Here is a 19,964-nt window from a genome sequence, read left to right as displayed (position 1 = left end):
ACTGCTAGGGCGTGGCGATTATGACCTAAATCCAGATCACTAGTCACGGAACATGTAACCTCAATTACGATTAACGAACGATTTTTAAGCCATGCTCTTTACATGCCACGTCCCTATTTGTATGCTACGTCATTGGATTAATATGTACCCCCTGCTGTATAAAATAGCGCCTCCAGAGAGCCCCAATAGTGCCTAATAAAATACTCTCCTAAACCGGTTCCCACTACAAGTGGAGGGGTTCCCACTACAAGTGGAGGGGATCCCTCTGCTACTCCGGTCTGTGCTCTGTGCAGCTCGACGTCACTACATCGCGCCTGTCTGCGTCATTACGCCGGTCTGCTCTGAGGAGCCGGGACCGGAATAAAAAAAACTAATGCGCAAGATGTCTTCTCTGCTGAATTTCGATTCCTTTTTTTATTTTTTTTTTCATTAATTGCCCCAACTTATTAGATACTCCTATCCGTACCGTCGCCACCTTGAAGAATTGGTTGACTACTTCTAATTGGCTGGATTCACTGGATGCATGTACAGTAAAAGCGTACCTCCATCTTCCTTGACACAAAAAACACCCTTCATCTTATTCACTTCTAGACCAGTTCAACGATAACAGATTTGTGCCCATCTACCTTTTTCTTTTCACAGCTATAGCGTTTTGTGGTCTTGACTGCTAGAAGTAAAAATTAGCCTTCTGCCATATAAGTGCCCCGTTATTATGCATCGTGCTGCCAGCCGGTAATATTAACAAGCTTGGTTTAGCGGTAGTCTGATAACATAAGTGCGCTTCACATAAATGGCTTTGTGTTTAACCATTCACGTCTCTCGCTGCTCAGGTTGTTTCTACAACACGCGGATGACAAGCCGCCACAGTTGGCTGCAGTTCTCACCATGGTGTGTGGAACTTGAGAGCTGGGCTTAGAATCTTGTAAGTTGGTGGTGAAGTCTGACATTTAGAAGCAGTTATGTGCACTTGTAGAACTGGATTTTTTTTTTCCTTTTCGTAAAAACACCCTTGACTTTTATAAAGTATAAATGTATCTCAACCGTAGATGGCGTACATAAATGACGATACTATGGAATCTAGATTGTGTACTGCAAAAAGGTGATGTTTTTACTCTGTCTGACGTGCATGTTTTGAAATGAGAAAACGTGTAGCACCGCGTGCACATTGATTTCTGTGGTCAGGACGGAGGCCCTTATGGTGTAGTTTGTGCTTTACGTTTTGTTTGCTTACGTTGTATCTTTTTTTTTTTTTTTTTCTTTCAGTGTCCTGAAAAGCGTGTCTCTACTACTCTTTTCAGTACTTTTCAAAAACAGTATTGGTATTGAAGTCACGGACGACATATGCAATGTTAAACCCTTACCTTTGCATACGTAAAATGTAAACGTTTTGTAACCTTATATGGGAAATCTTGACTTTACAACGTGTAATTTAGCTAAAGAACAAAAAAATATACGTTTTTTTTTATAAGTAAGAACGGACACATGTATAAAAACGTATACTACAAAAAAGTAAGCGTATGTTACAAATGCATATGTTTTTGTAACTTTAAAAACGTATACGTCGACCTATAACACAAATGTTTGCACAAAATGAGATGTGAACTGAGCCTTAGCCGTGTGGGCATACCCTCAGAAGTAAATGGTATACTTGTATGTGGACCTGGGGGTATGCAGGGAGAAGGTTATATAAGGCAGCAGCGTCTGCACACTCGTTGTACCCTGGGAGTATTTGTCTATGGGGCATTGAGTAGTGATCACATTGGAGATCTCCCGGGGCTTGTCTTATCTCTAACAGCAAGATGCGGACAAAGAGGATTTTATCTGGGTGTTCAGTTCTTGTATAGAACGCATTCCAAGGCTTCTTTGTGATGTAAGATTTTAGGCTTTGAGCTATATTTTAATCTCCAGCAGAGGTGTGGAATGTATCCTCATAACTACATAAGTAGATAAACCCTTTATGTAACAATGTTCATGGGGTACTCAATCAGATTTACTTGAGGACACTGATTTCTACAAGCCTTTATCCATGGGTGAGGTGTAAAGCAAATCACACTTTTCCCACAGTTGCAGATCTGTGATCAGTGCTTTGGAACAATGGTGGACGAGAGGTATGGTATGAGTGCGCTGGACGTCTCTCCAACCAAAGGTGTTAACGTATGTGCACACGATTACTAAAAAATGTCTGAAAATATGGAGCTGTTTTCAAGGGAAAACCGCTCCTGATTTTCAGCCGTTTTTTTAGCAGCTCTCATTTTTCGCTGCGTTTTTTTTTACACCAGTTTTTGGAGCTGTTTTTCTATGGTCAATGAAAAACGACTCCAAGAAACGGCTCAAGAAGTGACATGCACTTTTTCGCAGGCGTTTTTTACACGGCTGTTTATCAAAACGGCCGTGTAAGAAAAAAAACGCCCTGTTGGAACAGAACGCCGTTTTTCCCATTGAAATCAACGGGCAGATGTTTGGAGGCATTCTGCTTCCGATTTTTCCGCCTTTCACGGCCCGAATAACAGCCGACTAAGCAGTGTGAATATACCCTCAGTGATACATCATGGGCAGTTTTGGGGAGTTTCCTGTCAAAGCTCACTTTAAAAAAAAAATAAAAATTCGTATGGTGGATGAACTAGTCGGCGCTAGATCAGCCTTATTTTTTATGTTTTAAACCTGCAAAGTCACATTTTTAGGAAATTGCAACATGCCCTTATAAACTACACCGGTCTGTGCTGCATTGTTTAAGCAGGAGTCTTAAAAATACTGTTCACTATAATGGGCTATAATACACCGCTGACAAAACATAAAATAATTGCGCATTGTGCACAAGGCTCTAGGGTGCATGGTGAGCAAATGCCTCTAAACTCCATTGGTGTGGATGAATGCTTGGGTTAAAAAGCAATCCACGTATTAAACCAAAGCTTCTAATGCTAAATATATGGACTTGATGCTAAAAATTGCTCTAGTTTTAGTGTTACTGATAGTTCCTGAAGTTTTGGGCCCCATGTATTTTTGCAGCTGCAATTCACCCGCAAATCTGGGGGTGAAGTGCGGCCCCATTCATTTCAATGGGCCCATGCACACGACTGTGGTTTCCACGGTCCGTGTATTGCCCAGGAGCCTGGACCGCAATGAGATCGGACATGTCTTATTACGGCCGCATCTTGAGATGCATGCTCATTGAAATTAATGCACACAAGAATGTGCACGGCCTGTGATTTGCGGGTGGCCGCAGGGGACACTCCACGGCCATCCGACCCGCAAGTCACGGCCTGTGCACACCACTACAGTTGTGTGCGTGAGGCCTTAGAGTTACTGATGGTTCCCGAAGTTTGTGGGTTGCTGATGGTTCCCGAAGTTTGTGGGTTGCTGATGGTTCCCGAAGTTTGTGGGTTGCTGATGGTTCCCGAAGTTTGTGGGTTGCTGATGGTTCCCGAAGTTTGTGGGTTGCTGATGGTTCCCGAAGTTTGTGGGTTGCTGATGGTTCCCGAAGTTTGTGGGTTGCTGATGGTTCCCGAAGTTTGTGGGTTGCTGATGGTTCCCGAAGTTTGTGGGTTGCTGATGGTTCCCGAAGTTTGTGGATTGCTGATGGTTCCCGAAGTTTGTGGATTGCTGATGGTTCCCGAAGTTTGCGGGTTGCTGATGGTTCCCGAAGTTTGCGGGTTGCTGATGGTTCCCGAAGTTTGCGGGTTGCTGATGGTCGCCAATAAGATCACGTCTTTAATGGTTGCTCTTGGCAGCATGCCTTTTTCTTAGGCCTTCTGTTCTGTATATCTGTGGAGCGACCGTGTATTCCTACAGAGCATGTTGGGGAATAGTAACTTTTGTCCTCTTAGCTCTGTTACAAGAGATTAATCCCTATTAAAATAACAGGCGTTCATGGTTTGATTATGAGCAATTTTCCATTTTTCCTTTTTCTTCCAATTCATGTTCAGGAACAAATTTGTTGGCCTAATTTTTAATGCTGCTGGCTGGCATGTGACTCTCGTTAGGCTTTTTTTTTTAACCCCTTTAGGCTTTAAACCTGCCATTCCTATACACTTACTGAATTTTTTTTCCCACTTTTGTTGTTGGTGCTTCTGAGGCCATGATAGCATGCGTGTTTTCCAATTATTTTGCTGCGGTTTTTGCAAAAACTGAATCTTTTATATTGTAAACGCTGCTGGGCACAATCCCTTTCTCTCCCCTTTAGAAGTCACATGACTATAAGCTGATCACAGGATGTACTGCTGCTGGGACCACCACTGATCAACTAATCTGTGAGGGAACCCCGCAGCAAGTGTACAGTTATCCTGCCACACAGGCCAATTATCAGGCGAACAAACGTTCATAGGACGCCCGTTGCTGATTGCCCTGTGTAAACAGGGCAGCGATCAACAGATGAATGGGTAAAAAGTTGAACATTTAAAATAAAGAAAAAAAAAAGTAAGCCGCTCTCGTATAAAAACGACAGTATTGTGCATGGAGCCAATGGACTTGTTGTTCCAGTTTGTTTTCCTCATGTTACGTGAGAGATCGGTCAAGTGACAATAGGATGGTTACTGTGTTAGGACTTCGCTGAGGCTTTTTTCACACTAATGTTACTATACGTTTACCTCTCTTCTGTCAGAGAGAGAGAGGATCGATACATTAAACGGAAAGCAACGGTTCCGTTAGTTACCATTGATTTCAATGGTAACTCTTTTGTATCAGTTGCTTTCCGTTTGTCTCCGTTCGCTAGGTTTCCGTTGTTTTGAACTGAAACAAAAGTTCTGCAGAATACACTTTTGTTGCTTTCCGTTTAATCTTTCGATCCCCTCTGACGGAAGAGAGGTAAACGTATAGTAATGGTAGTGTGAACTTAGCCGGAGCAGTGCTGAAGGTTCCCATTGTTGAAGTACTAGTGTCCAATAAATGGTGACATGTAGTATATTGAGAAATCAAAGGGGTTGGATATATCAAGGTGGGAAATTTCACAGTTAAGGGAATATGCAGTACAAATGACAAAAGTGATATGTATAGGCAAAAATAGAAGCGTTCCTCAAAAACATTAGGGAAAGTACTGTTACACATCACCCCAATGCTTTGTCTATAGTAACGTTTGTTCTTGTCTATTTCACAGGCCAGCTGAATTGCATCAGTTTTTCCAGACAAGAGGAAGACTACTTGAAGGTCACTGTCCGGTGTCGGCCATGTTTGTTTGTCCTGGGACAGAACTGTGGTGCTAGAAGCAGAGTAGTTAATGCACTTTTAGGGGATCACCTTCTACCAGTTGGTGTGTGTTGCAACCCAGAAACCTGCAAGAGGAGGCGCATCCGTTTTAGGCATGGGCAACAGACACTAGTGAGCTTGGCATTGCCGGAACAGTATGAACTAGTTCATCAACTAGTAGCCCATCAGGGCAAATGGCATACCATTCCTGATGAGGATTTGGAGGTACCAGAAGATGAGGAAGATCCAGCGCACAGGCTGGCAGAGCTAGAGGTGACTCTACCTCATCAGTTGCTTCAGGTAGGTCACTTCTCCGTTCTGACAGGAATATATTAACCCTCTGTTATATGGCTCTGCAAAGAGTTTATGCTGTACAACTGGTTTTTCTTTTCGACACTGAAGCAAAAATTTAGAATAGCCCTTTTTCCCTATGTTTCTGCCGCCTTGTGATTGGAAATTTCATTCCTAGATGCCCCCCACCCCACTTAGATTGCCATGAGACTTTTCATTGTATTTTCACATTTTCTATCGAAATAAGAAATTTGGCGCCGTTCTTCCACAATAGGATGGCAGGTCTATAGCGATATCCCTCCTGATCGGCTTGCATATATAGGCGTTGCAGCTGTGTATATCAACGCAGATTTATATTGCTGACATTAGTGGTTGTCCGTTTGGAAATTCCGTGTTTGTTTGGACCAGATTACCCAATAGGAGAACCCTTAAAACCGCTTTCTATTTTATTTTTTTCTAGTTTTAATGCACAACTTATTTTTAATCAAATTCCCGTCATTAACGTTCCTTTTTTTTAGCTGTTAACCATTTCATGCAGTAGAAATACATTTTCCACTTGTATGCGCAGCATTTATACAGACGATACATCATTTCTTCTTTAGTCTATTGATCGTCATCATGAAATACACTATACTAATGCATGCTTGGCTCATGTTTGTCTTAATCCACTTGGTATACAACAGTGTTTTTTGTTAAAAGGTTATTTGAGTAATGAAGTTATGCAATTTTCTTAGTTTTTATTTATTATTTTTGTATCCTTTTTTCACCACTTTTGAGACTTCTGCTTGCTGTCATTGAATGTACACTTTATTGTTTATGCCCTGAGGCTAAAATCCTGTTCTAACTGATACATATGCTGGACTTAATACAAGAAAAATCTAAATATAAAAATATTTATATAAAAAAGATAACCTAAAAGGAGGCCAAATATAAAAAAATAAAATGATTTTTTTCTTTTTTTTTTTTCCTGCCATCCTAACATGTCTATTCTCCTTCTATTCTCCACGTCTCCCGTCCTAATTGACGAACTTGCTGTTTCTCTCCCATGCTTATTATTGTCTCCTCCCTGGTCAGACAGAGGGCCCTCTGTTCCCACAGGACTCATTTTCTTCCCATAAAATAAGACTTAAATATTGCTACTTATTTCCTAGATTCGTGTAGAAATAAACATGGCTAGGGTGAGAACCAGGCAGGATATTTCCTGCTGAAATTAGATTTCTGGGAAGATGCCCACTATTGAGACAAAGTACTGCAAGAATAGTCAGGAGGTTGTGAATGGCATGTTAGTGTTGGCGCGTCATATATTTATATAATACAGTACTGTTTTACTTCTGCCTTTATATAGTATAAGGGCGCATGTACACGGCCATATTACGGCTCCGTTTTGTGCGGAGCCATATTAGGGCTACCATAGAGCTCCATAAGGCCTCTACTGCACCTTCGTATGAAGTGGTTTTTTTTCTGCTGGATTTCAAAAGAATCCAAGAGAAAAAAAGGGGAGAATATCTTGGTACATACAGCATCCAACTGAGCCGGTGTGGCCCAGCCGCCGTGCACTGCTGTACAGACTGCAATGCAACTTTAAGGGCTTATTCAGACGGACGTGATATACGTCCGTGCATCGTGCGTGATTTTCCTATATTAGTCTATGGGGCCGTGCAGACAGTTAAGTGATTTTTACGCAGCGTGAGTCCGCTGCGTAAAAGTCACGACATGTCCATTTGTGCGTTTTTCGCGCATCACGCATCCATTGAAGTCAATGGGTGAGTGAAAATCACCTGCACCACATGGAAGCACTTCTGTGGGACGAGCGTGATTCGCGCAACAGCAGTGAAAAGGATGAATGAAAACAAAAAGCACCACGTGCTTTTCTGTTTACAAACATCCAAACGGAGTGTCATCATGATGGTGGCTGCGCGAAAAGCACGCAGCCGCGCATCATACGGAGCTGACACACGGAGCTTTAAAGTGCCTTTTGCTCACGCAAAACGCTGCGTTTTTTTGCGTGTGCAAAACGCACACGCTCGTGTGAGTCCAGCCTAACACGAACAGCAGTTTGTTTATTGGGGTTTTTCCAAAGTCTGCTCACTGAGCAGAAGAAAATCTGTTATGTTGGACTTTGACCCCCTGGGAGATGAGCGTATATTATCCATATCGCTGTTAAGTCGAACTCAAGTGCTTCATAATTGTCCTATGACGCAGTGTTTTCCGCCTCCAATACCCCATTGAAATCAATGGGAGATGGAAATAAACGCATTTTTTGCCGGGTTTTTCGGTAAAAAAACGCTTGCGGTTATTCCATCTTTCTGTTGAAGAGATAGCTAAAAAAAAATAGAAAATTGATTTTTCCAGGAAGAATTTTCCGCCTGCAAAAAAACTGTGTGAACATACCCTTAACTAGTGTTATTTTGGAGTTTAAAAGTAACCGTACTGGCTGAAAAATTACCCAAAATCACAGAACGGGACCAAGACTTGCTGTAGTGCGTAAACATTTGTCTCTTGTTGTAGTGCACACTACAGATTTGCAAGCGCTCGCAGAACAAGAAATATTCTCTGGGAGCTTCATGCATTGGTTTTCATGGCCACGCAGCCGCACACAATGTAAAAGATCATTGTGCTGACTTTGTTGTAAAGCAAACCGCTGTTGTGTGCCTGGAGGTTGAAAATGTGGAAGAACTTAAAGAGGCTCTGTCACCAGATTTTGCAGCCCCTATCTGCTATTGCAGCAGATCGGCGCTGCAATGTAGATTACAGTAACGTTTTTATTTTTAAAAAACGAGCATTTTTGGCCAAGTTATGACCATTTTTGTAGTTATGCAAATGAGGCTTGCAAAAGTCCAAGTGGGTGTGTTTAAAAGTAAAAGTACAACTGGGCGTGTATTATGTGCGTACATCGGGACGTTTTTACTACTTTTACTAGCTGGGCGTTCAGACGAGAAGTATCATCCACTTCTCTTCAGAACGCCCAGCTTCTGGCAGATCACGCTGTGACGTCACTCACAGGTCCTGCATCGTGTCAGACGAGCGAGGACACATCGGCACCAGAGGCTACAGTTGATTCTGCAGCAGCATCAGCGTTTGCAGGTAAGTAGCTACATCGACTTACCTGCAAACGCTGATGCTGCTGCAGAATCAACTGTAGCGTCTGGTGCCGATGTGTCCTCGCTCGTCCGACACGATGCAGGACCTGTGAGTGACGTCACAGCGTGATCTCTCGAGAACACGCTGTGTCTGCACTGCCAGAAGCTGGGAGTTCTGAAGAGAAGTGGATGATATTTCTCATCAGAACGTCCAGCTAGTAAAAGTAGTAAACACGTCCCGATGTACGCACATAATACACGCCCAGTTGGACTTTTACTTTAAACACGCCCACTTGGACTTTTGCAAGCCTCATTTGCATAACTACAAAAATGGTCATAACTTGGCCAAAAATGCTCGTTTTTTAAAAATAAAAACGTTACTGTAATCTACATTGCAGCGCCGATCTGCTGTAATAGCAGATAGGGGCTGCAAAATCTGGTGACAGAGCCTCTTTAATCCCAAAATGTTTGTTGGGGTTGAGATCAACTGGGAAACCAACTGCAAGCGAGGACTTTAACACGTTCCCGTCTTAAGATTTTTTTTGAGCCAAAAGGCGCAGGGAGAAGTATAAATTAAGGTCTCATACGTGACCTTCCTGTTTTACTTCTGGCTTTGGCTCAAAAAACTGCATATATAATTCCATTTTAATCCTGAAGAAATATCGAAGGGGGTCATAGTTTTGCAATAACCTGTTCAGAAACCTGTGGATATGGTCTTGATGGGTCTACGATTGGCCATATAGTGTATCTCTTGTGTGGTGTTTGAATTGGGCATAGGAGTGCACGATTAGTAGAACTTCATACAAACTGCATTCCGCTCCTGGTTGTTCCGATTTTCCCTGCATGCGGAGGACTAGCAGTTTCATTATTCACCAATGTATTGTAATGTTTGTGACGTTTTGTCTGTTTTCTTCAATAAACAGTGCCAAACCTGTCGACAGGAAGGGAGTGGTAGTGCAGCCCGTTCACTTCTAAAGCAGATCTGCAATACCGGAGACAAACCATGGACCGGTGTGGCGCAGTTTCTGAAAGAAAGCAAGCCTTGTGTTTCTAACCCCTGGACAAGCCATTTAATGACCATACCTATTAAGACTGGCGTTTCATACGTCTGTCTGAATCAAGAGCTAGAGTAAAACCGAATTTATTAAGAGGCAAAAAGAAAAGCAGCAAGGCAGCACTTCCAAAATAAATAGCAGAAGTGCTGCCTTGCTGGTTTTCTTCTTGCCAACTCCAAGGGACGGTGGATCAAGTCCGTAGAGGCATGCACCCACATTTTGCCCCTCCGCATTTTAGCAGCCATTTTTTATTTATTTTTTATTGACATAGCATTGAGACCTTGTTTAATGTGGCGCGTAATTACTGTGTAATAGATTTTTATTTATTTAGTGCGGATATAGGAAAAGATTTATTTTGGTTTTATTTTTTCAAAACCACCTGTTTCGCTATTTCTACAAGTTATTACGTTTTGAATAAAAACAAAAAAACATACACTTTTCAAGTATCCTAACCAATTATGTGCAAGAAAATGTGGAATACTAAATCATGCTTTTTTTTTATACTTTTTTTTTTTTTTTCCCACACATTTATTTTCTTACATTAAGGGATTACTATTTTACATTTTATTTCAAAATTATATTTTATTATCTTACATTATGATCGGTGTCCCTGACAGTCTGTTAAGGCAACGCTTACCGTGCCCTAACTGCAGGCGGAGTGTACAGACTTCCCCTTATTTCCTAGGGGTTCCCCAGTCCCCTTTTGATAACGCCGCAGCCACTCAATAGAACAGTAGCTAGGCTGTCAGTAGACTGCCGAGCACCCTCTCCACAGACGCACAGAACTTCTTCTACAGTGCCATAAAAAATGACAATGTAGAATAAGGCCTCGACTGAACACCAAAAAAAGGCGTATTGGCTGACAAAAGGCCAGGATCACCAACCGTTTTGTGGCAGTTTTTGGCTCAGGTTTATTTGCTAAAGTCCAAAGTGGATCCAAAAGGAAGGAAAGGTATAAAGAAAGGACTGATGCATCTCTTTTCTTTTGTGCCCACTTCTGTGTTTGGCTAAAAAAAACTGCTTCAAAACAGGGTGTATGTGTGATCCTGGCATAATAGGGTTAAGATCACTTTTTCTGGGGCAGATATATATCAATGAATTTATACCAGTTTTCTGAACGGTGTGGTGTACAAACAGAATGCCATATTTATGAAGCCCGTGTGCCACTTTTCCAGACACTTACAAATGTGTAAGAAAAAGAGAGCGGGGCTTTGGAGCATAACCTTGATCGTTAGAAGCTTGTTCAGGACCCACTGAGCTGACTCGTTCAGGTCTCGGCACAGGATACAAAGCTGGATCTCAAAAAGTAAAAATCATTTTCAATAAAGTTTTTAAAAAGTTGCACAAAACACATTATTTGTTTAATTTATTATTATATCGAACAATTTTTTTAAATAAAAATGGCAAAGGTGTGCATAGCCTTTTAATATGCAAAAAACTCACAGTATGTTAATGTGAAGAACCGTGTAAACCAGTGACCAAAAACCCAGCGCTGCGACATTTGTATACAAAGCGACATTGCTAAAGTCCTGTAAAAATTCATAGTAAACTTTTCCTATAAACTTGACAAACCTATTACTTAGAACTGTTTCTGCATTTTCGCCTGTTGCTTTTGATGCTGCCTCATTCCCCCCCCCCCCCCCCTTTTTTTTTTTTTCTTGAGTTCTGGCTTCCTCCTATTGTATAACGGTCCTGAGTCTGACTCATCTGTCCCATCTCTCGCTCTCATGCAATACCCGCCCTTCCCTTCCCCCGGCACTGAAAATATTTCCTTTTTGGAAGTTATAAAGTGGCGCAATCAAATTTTGACATTGCAGTGAGATTTGTGCAGCTTTTATGTTGAGCTTTATCTGTGGGTATTGGGAAATGTAAAAATACTTGCAATTTAAACTGTAAGAATTGACACACTTAAAGGAGGAGCTGGAAACCCACTGACTTTCTATTACTCCAAAATCTTTTTTTTTTTTTTTTGATCACTTGAGATGACTGACTATTGACACCACTTGGTGACTGTTATTTCAGATGCTGTATCGGTAAGAGAGAGGGAGAAGCAGGAAATAGAACTACGTAGCAATACAGATTTATTTAGCAATTAAAATCTGTTAGAGGCTCTGTCACCACATAAGTGTCCTATCTCTTACATAGTGTGATCGGCGCTGTAATGTAGATCACAGCAGTGTTTTTTTTTTATTTAGAAAAACGATCTATTTTCACCAAGTTATGAGCTTTCTTAATGCCCAACTGGGCGTGTTTTTACTTTTGACCAAGTGGGCCTTGTAAAGAGAAGTATATGACGCTGACAAATCCGCGTCATACACTTCTCTATATTCATTTAGGCCCCATGTACACGAACGTGCTTTTGCGGCCGCAATTTCCCCGAAAATCCATGGGAGAATTGCGGCCCCATTCATTCCTATGCCCCATAGGTATTCAAGTTTCCACGGTCGGTGCATGGCCCAGGAGCCCGGACCGCAGACAGAACGGGCAATTCTTATTAAGGCTGTGTTCCAGGCTCATAGCAAATAATGGCCGCGGCCATGTGCACAGCCCGTGATTTGTGGGCGGCTTGCAGGTGACACTCCGCCCCCGGCCGACCCGAAAATCACGACCGTGCACATGGCTACGGTCGTGTGCATGAGGCCTTACTCTGCACATAGTGATCCTGCGTGGTTCACTATGTGCAGTCATAGACACACTAACGTTACTCAAGTGTCTTGACAGTGTATAGACCTCACCTCCAGCCAGGACGGGATGTCTATTCACCATCCTGAGACTTCGGTAATGTTTGTGCGGGACATATAGCACAGCAAGCGTAATCGCGTGAGATCACGCTTGCTGTGCTGTAAGTCCCACACACGTTACCAAAGTGTCGGGATTGTGAATAGAGATCGCGTCCTGGCTGAAGGTGATGTCTATTCACTGTCAAGACACTTCAGTAACGTTAATGTCTGTGTATGTGACAGCACATAGTGAACCACGCAGGATCACTATGCGCTGATTACATGAATGGAGAGGAGTATGACGCGGATTGGTCACTGATTGGTCCGCGTCATACACGTCTCTCCACAACGCCCACTTGGGCAAAAGCTAAAAACACGCCCAGTTGGGCATTAAGAAAGTCATTAGCATAAAGCGAACATCGCTCATAACTTGGTGAAAATAGTGGTTTTTTTATTTAGAAAAAACGGTTACCTACACGTTATAGCGCCGATCTCATTATGTACAAGATAGGGCACTTACAATGTGGTGACAGAGCCTCTTTAAGCTGGGTGACCGCTAGGGACATCTTGGCTGGCATAAAGGGTTAATTTGTAAGACCAGCATTTGATGTGACTGAGCAGTATATTTCTTAGGCCGGTGCTGGTCATCTTTATAGGTGCCGTTTAGACCATGCAAGGAGTCTACTTTTATTTTTATTTTTTTAGTAAGTTATTAGAACTTTCCTAGATCTCAAAAGAAAAAAACCCTGTAAACATTTATTCACCGTGCACTTCTAGGCACATCGTCTATGGACTCCTGGGATTTGTCAAGTCTTCATTTACTGACTTGTTTCTTTTTGTATTTCCAGGTATTTTTATTTTAGGAGAAATGCTCCATGGCAACACAACATTGCTCCGGAGTCGCTATAAAATCTGAGCATTATCCCTACTTGCGCCGCTACTTGTTTCCTGTGCTGATCTGCTCTTATTTAGGATTTACTTTGCAGCTGTGCAGAAACTTTTTAGGTGCTTTGGATCGCCAAAATTTCTCAGCTGTTGTGTGGCTTGCACCTTTAAAAATCCCATACAACAGAGCATAAGCAGTCTATTACTGTCTTGTGTGAGGCTGGCGTTTGTCCAGCTTTGCTTTAGCTTGTTAATATTACGTGATGTGGAAGGCAGATAAGTTGATGGTTTTGATTGCACTTTGCCTCTTTTGCTGCTGAATAAGTAAAATGCTGCTTGCTTTTTTTTTTCATTCTTTATCCCCTTAAGATCTTAGGGCTGATTCAGACGAACGTTGCGTTTCTGCGCGCGCAAAAAACGCGGCGTTTTGCGCACGCAAAAAACTACTTGACAGCTGCGTGTGTCATCCGTGTATGATGCGCGGCTGCGTGATTTTCGCGCAGCCGCCGTCATAGAGATGAGTCTAGTCGACGTCCGTCACTGTCCAGGGTGCTGAAAGAGTTAACTGATCGGCAGTAACTCTTTCAGCACCCTCGACAGTGAATGCCGATCACAATATCGAGAAACCTGTTAAAAAAAAAAAAGAAAGTTCGTACTTACCGAGAACTTCCCTCCCGGCCGGTGCCTTGGTGACGCGCCTCTCGACATCGGGCCCCACCTCCCTGGATGACGCGGCAGTCCATGTGACCGCTGCAGCCTGTGATTGGCTGGAGCTGTCACTTGGACTGAATTGTCATCCCGGGAGGTCAGACTGGAGGAAGAAGCCGGGAGTTATCGGTAAGTCAGAACTTCTTTTTTTTTTTTTTACACGTTCATGTATATTGGGATCGGAAGTCACTGTCCTGACGTCGCGTACCGGAAATTTTTTTGCCGGGTTCGGCCAAAACGAGTTCGGTCGAACCCGGTGAAGTTCGGTTCGGTTGTCCGGGTTCGCTCATCTCAAAGACACTCCGTTTGGATGTTTGGAAACAGAAAAGCACGCGGTGCTTTTCTGTTTACATTCATCCTTTTGACAGCTGGTGCGCGAAACAGTCGGTTCGCACGGAAGTGCTTCCGTGCGACCTGCGTGGTTTTCACGCACCCTCTGACTTCAATGGGTGCGTGATGCGCGAAATACGCGGAGATATTGAGCATGTCACGCTTTTTGTGCAGCGGACAAACGCTGCGCAAAAAGCACGGACTGTCTGTACTGCCCCATAGACTCGTATTGGTCTGTGCGTGGCGCGTGAAAACCACACGGCCCGCACGGACCCAATACACGTTCGTGTGAATCCCCCCTAACATTGATTATTTTATTTTTTTAATAAAAAAAAAATGGTGGCTTTTTCGAGGTCAGCGATCAGCCGACAAATCAGCAAACTATCGCTCATCAGCTTTTCAGCATCTTTTATGCAACCAAAATAACGGTCGTATTAACGATCATTCGCCCCCATACACTCGAAACATAGCTCTGTAAATTATACTTCGGCGCCGGCGCTCATTAGTTCAGTGCCGGCTGCATCACCTCATGCTGACCGTGCGCGGATTCTTGTCAGGAGCGGGGCAGTGGTTGTATTACACAGCCGCAGCCCCATATAACGGTGGAGATCAGAGAAACCCCTGCTCTCTGCCGCTATTCTCTTGAATGCTGTGATCAAAACTGACTGCAGTTTTCAAGCGGAAAATTAGAACGGGGGATGTCCCTTGGATCGCATCACAGGGGAATCCCTGTGATGCATACCATATATGGGCAGATAGCCCAGGGTCCATTGAAGGACCCCAGGGCTGTCTAACCATATTTCCTGTTATGGCATAATTAGTTATGTCCTAACTACTACCTGTGTACTAAGTTACTGGCATATAGATATATGCCAGTGCATTAAGGTTAAAAAAAAAAAAAAAGTAAAGTAATGTTACAATTAAAAATGTAAAAGTACACACATTATTTACAACATTAAAATAAAACTCTCAATACATAAAATATACAGACACTGTTTTGTTGTGACCGTAATAACCTGCACAACAAATTTAAGTGTAATTTACCCTTGGGGTATGTTCACACACTGAGCAAAAACGTCTGAAAATACGGAGCTGTTTTCAGGCGAAAACAGCTCCTGATTTTCAGACTTTTTCCGCTGCGTGTTTTACGTTCGTTTTTGGAGCTGTTTTTCATTGGAGTCAATGAAAAATGCCTCCAAAAAACGTCCCACGTACTGTCCTGCACTTCTTTTGACGAGCCGTCATTTTACGCGCAGTGTTTTGACAGCGACGCTTAAAATAAACAGAACATCGTAATTCCTATTGAAAGCAATGGGCAGATGTTTGTAGGCATATTAGGGGCGTTTTTTCAGGCGTAATTCGAGGCGTAAAACGCCCGAATTACGTCTGAAAACACTGCGTTGTGAACATACCCTTAATATAAGGCATGTGGTGAATTTTAAACCTCCATGTGCCTCACGTTAAAAGTAATTAATTAATCCCATCATGTACCTGTTCATTATGACTGAGAAACATGATGGGGTTAATTACTATTAATGTGAGGCACATGGAGACTCAAAATTCATCACACCTCGTGCCTCTCATCATAAAATGGTAGGACTTTTTTTGCTTTGTTAGAAAAGTATAGTTTTGGGATCGAGAATCGCAATACTACACGAAGTATCTGTAACAAAGTCCAAATCCCGGTATCGTGACAACCCTAGTACAAACTGCAACAATACAAATCTATTTCAGAATTTATAGTCCAATCCGTGTATAGGCCAAACGTGCAGCATCTCTACACAGAACCTGCAGCATAAATTGACACCGCAGAGCACTTTCCGCACGACTTTTCTGCGTTTTTTTTTGTTCCGCAGCGTGGGCTTGAGATTTTCTAAATCATTTGTTTTCTTTCTACTGTAAATGCTGCGGAATTTCTGCACAGAATTCTGTTGTGGAAATTCTTCAGCTTTTTATGCTACATTGGAATCCAGTCTGAGACTTTGGCTGGGTTTAGACTTTGCACAAAGGGAAAAACTGGCAAAAAGTGTTAGCATTTTTAGCACAAACACGATTGCAATTTTTGTTAAAGAAATAGTTCTGGAAAACGTTCGTAGAGCAGTTTCTTTTTTATTGGAATCTTCTTATCACCTGTAAAAACTGTGCAAGAATTGCATGCAGGACATCCTAAACACTCAGGGGTGTATTCACACATGCAGGTTTTGATCAGGTTATTTGATGCTGTAACCAGGACTGGATTCAAAAAAGGGGAAATTTAGTATCTGTCTTTTTTTTTTCATTTTTTTTTTTTAATATTTTCTCTCCCTTTTGATTGGCAGCTGGGTTTGACTTCGAAAATAGCATTAAAATAAGGCCGAATTCAAAACAAAGTCCGTCACACGGACGCATGTATTTCAATTTGGGACTTTCACACAGCCGTTGTTTTAACGGTCCTATTTTCGTCCATTTTCACGGATCCCTCGATAGACTCAAGTCTACGGGGATCCGTGAAAACATGTCCTGCACTGGTGCAACTCTGACGTGGAAAACTGCAGTTTTTCACGTCAGTTTGCACTTCTTCGTGTGAATCTGGCCTAAGGGTTCGCGTACACGACCGTAGTGGTGTGCACGGCACATGATTTGCGGCTCTGATTGGCCGCGGAGTGTCACCCGCGGGCCATGCACATGGCTGTGTACATTAATGAGCCAGGACCGCAAATTACAGCCGTAATAAGACGTCCTATATTTTTGTGGTCCAGGCTCCCGGGCAATGTACGGACCGAAATGCACCCGCAGATTTGCGGGTGAATTGTGGCCGCAAAAACACGTTTGTGTGCATGGGGCCTAAGGTTATGTTAACACGGCAGCGTCCGTAACGGCCGAAATTACGGGGCTGTTTCCAGGAGAAAACACCACCGTAATTTCAGCCGTAACGGCATGTGCAGGCGCTTGAACGCTGCGTCCATTACGGACGTAACGAGATGGTTTTCCATGGAGTCCATGGAAAACGTCTCCATTTACGTCTGAAGAAGTGACGTGACACTTTTTTGGCGCGGGCGTCTATTTACGCGCCGTCTTTTGACAGCGACGCGTAAATATACGCCTCGTGTGAACAGACAAACGTCAGCCCATTGCTTTCAATGGGCAGATGTTTCTCAACGCTTTCAAGCCGTATTTTCGGACGTAATTCCAGGCGTAAAACGCCCGAATTACGTCCGTAAATAAGCCGTGTGAACATACCCTAACTGATCAAAATCTCCATGTGTATACACTCTTATTGTGAATAATAATTACGTTTATGTAATATATGCATTATGCTGCGGTTTTTAACATGCATCTTTTCTAGCTTGAAAAATGCAACATCCAAAGTCTGTACCCAGCTTTTGGTGATATTGTTTGGTGACCAACTTTTTGGTGAACAAGAGCCAACCAATAAAGTGCTCAAATGTGAGAAACCAGGTCAACAACACTGTATAGGGTTTGCATTTATGGACAGTGACTTCAGGACTTCCCTATCACTGGATTCGGTGAGCAGAGCATCAACTGTTGCTCTGCTCAGGAACTCCAGCACTCCTCCTGACGTCACTGTCCATATATGGACGGGGACTTCAGGAGTTTTCAGGGGGCCGCAGTCCCAGGACAGAGCCATCGAATAGTGCTCTGCCCAGGTACTCCAACACTGTGGAAGCTCCTGACTTCACAGTCCTTATAGCGATAGTGATGTTGGGAGCTCTCCGAGGTATACGTTTACCATATACATGTGGCCGATGCCATACAGTGGCATCTGTCACCCATAGGCTCACATGTTAAAAAAATTTTATTTTTCTGTGGGATCCCTCAGGATCTTCAATAAAAAGGTATATCAGCCCGATGGGTGTCAGAAGGACACTCTTTTGGTCTCCGTCGGGATAATGGAGACCTATGGACACGTTTATTTAATGTATTGCCGTATATCGCTATACTGACGGTCTCCATTGAAAGTCACGTCTGAGGGGGCCGCCCCCTGATTCTAACGAATTAAATGCTGCAGCATTTAAGGGGATAAACAGATGGAATCAAAGTGTTTGATTCCGCACGTTGCAGCGAGGTGTCGGCTGTGTAGCCATCACCTGCTAAGTGTGGAACGCACTGAGCACGCTCCATACTTCCCCTTAACAGCTGCCACGTACATGGGAACCTGAGCTTTGTGCCAATAATATATTACTTGACTTAATTCAAAATCTACAATAAGTGACTTGGAGTTTTTTTTCTTTTTAATATGACAGGAGGTTAAAAGGGGCCTTCTGAACTGGACAGCCTGTTCATGTGCTCTATATTGGCATCATGGGGAAGGGGATGTCCATTCGCTTTAAAAAGCAGCAGAACTGTGTATTATGCCAGGTTGGCTTCCCTTTTGCTGTACTGTTGACAACCCCATGTCTTTCCTGCCATTTGGCTTCACATTGGAATTTAACATGAACTTTTCTATGTTATTCCACAGGATGTTGACATTGTGGTTTCTCCTTGTCGTGGATCTCAACCTGCAACTACGACGCTGGAAGATTATGTTGACCATGTGCAGTCAGTGGTTGTTTATTCAATAGGTGAGGACCTCCTATCTGCTCAGGATGAAGAGGAGCTTACCGATATGAAGGAAAAGTACAAACTTCCTGTCTTCTTTATACGAACAACTCCTAAGGACAAACTCATAAGTAGCTCAGATGGTGGGCGCTCAGCAGTACATGAGCAACTGACAGAACTTGGGTATCTAAAAAGAGGTATATGTAGCTGTGGAGCTGCAGGGTCCGGCAGTCCAGCCCCTAATGTTCTTGTTGAACAGTTTGAGAAGTTGCGTCAACTGAGCAGTTTCTCCCGGCAAGTGCTGCAAATGCACCTAGTCGATGCCGCTATGGTCCTTAACATGGTGCACAGTCGTTGTTTAGACTTATTCATCAATAAAGCTTTTGACATGAGGCGAGACCTTCAAATTACTCCCAAGAGACTAGAATACACACGCCAGAAGGAGAGCGAGCTTTACGAATCTCTTATGCGGATCTCTGATCGTAAACAAGAAGAACTGAAGGACATGATTGTAGAAACGCTAAACAGCATGAGAGAGCAACTCCTGGAGGATGCGGCCAACATGGAATTCAAAGGTTGGTGTTCAGTATTGCCCGTTTATGCACTTTTGTCGCACGTACTGACTATCAATTTGTCACTGGGGATTTATTCAAACGATGGATGTAGTTGTTAGAATCTACTTCTGATACAGTTACCAGAATGGTTGCATCTCAATAATATAAGAATTGTGGGATTAGCGCTTTCTTCTGGAATATTCGCTGTGTCCCTGATTTCATTAGCAGGGACTGACTTCACTGAACTTCAAAGGCATTGTTTTCTTAGATCAAATGATCCTGGTGTTTTTGATCCAAGGTTTTATTCTGATCGCTGGATCAGGAAGGTTGTGTTCTTTGTTTTTTTTTGCCCCCCCCCCCCTCATAAGAATAAGGCAACTTAAAGAGGCTCTGTCACCAGATTTTGCAACCCCTATCTGCTATTGCAGCAGACAGGCGCTGCAATGTAGATTACAGTAACGTTTTTATTTTTAAAAAACGAGCATTTTTGGCCAAGTTATGACCATTTTTGTATTTATGCAAATGAGGCTTGCAAAACTACAACTGGGCGTGTTTACAGTAAAAGTACAACTGGGCGTGTATTATGTGTGTACATCGGGGCGTTTTTACTTTTACTAGCTGGGC

At 42.9% G+C, this 19,964-nt stretch overlaps 1 protein-coding gene across 1 annotated transcript in view; it reads left to right on the top strand.

Annotated features, from left to right (window-relative positions):
- DSTYK (dual serine/threonine and tyrosine protein kinase) overlaps positions 1–19,964 on the top strand; it is a 98,860-nt gene that overhangs the window by 14,828 nt on the left and 64,068 nt on the right. The window contains exons 2-3 of the mRNA XM_075853781.1: positions 5,090–5,478; positions 18,707–19,361. Of these exons, the coding sequence (XP_075709896.1) occupies positions 5,090–5,478; positions 18,707–19,361 (1,044 nt within the window). The remainder of the gene's footprint in view (positions 1–5,089; positions 5,479–18,706; positions 19,362–19,964) is intronic.

This window comes from Rhinoderma darwinii, chromosome 2 (genome assembly GCF_050947455.1).
Source record: "Rhinoderma darwinii isolate aRhiDar2 chromosome 2, aRhiDar2.hap1, whole genome shotgun sequence".
In the NCBI taxonomy this organism is placed as follows: Eukaryota; Metazoa; Chordata; class Amphibia; order Anura; family Rhinodermatidae; genus Rhinoderma; species Rhinoderma darwinii.
Note: the sequence above shows the minus strand (reverse complement) of the source record. Positions and strands in the feature narration are given on the sequence as shown.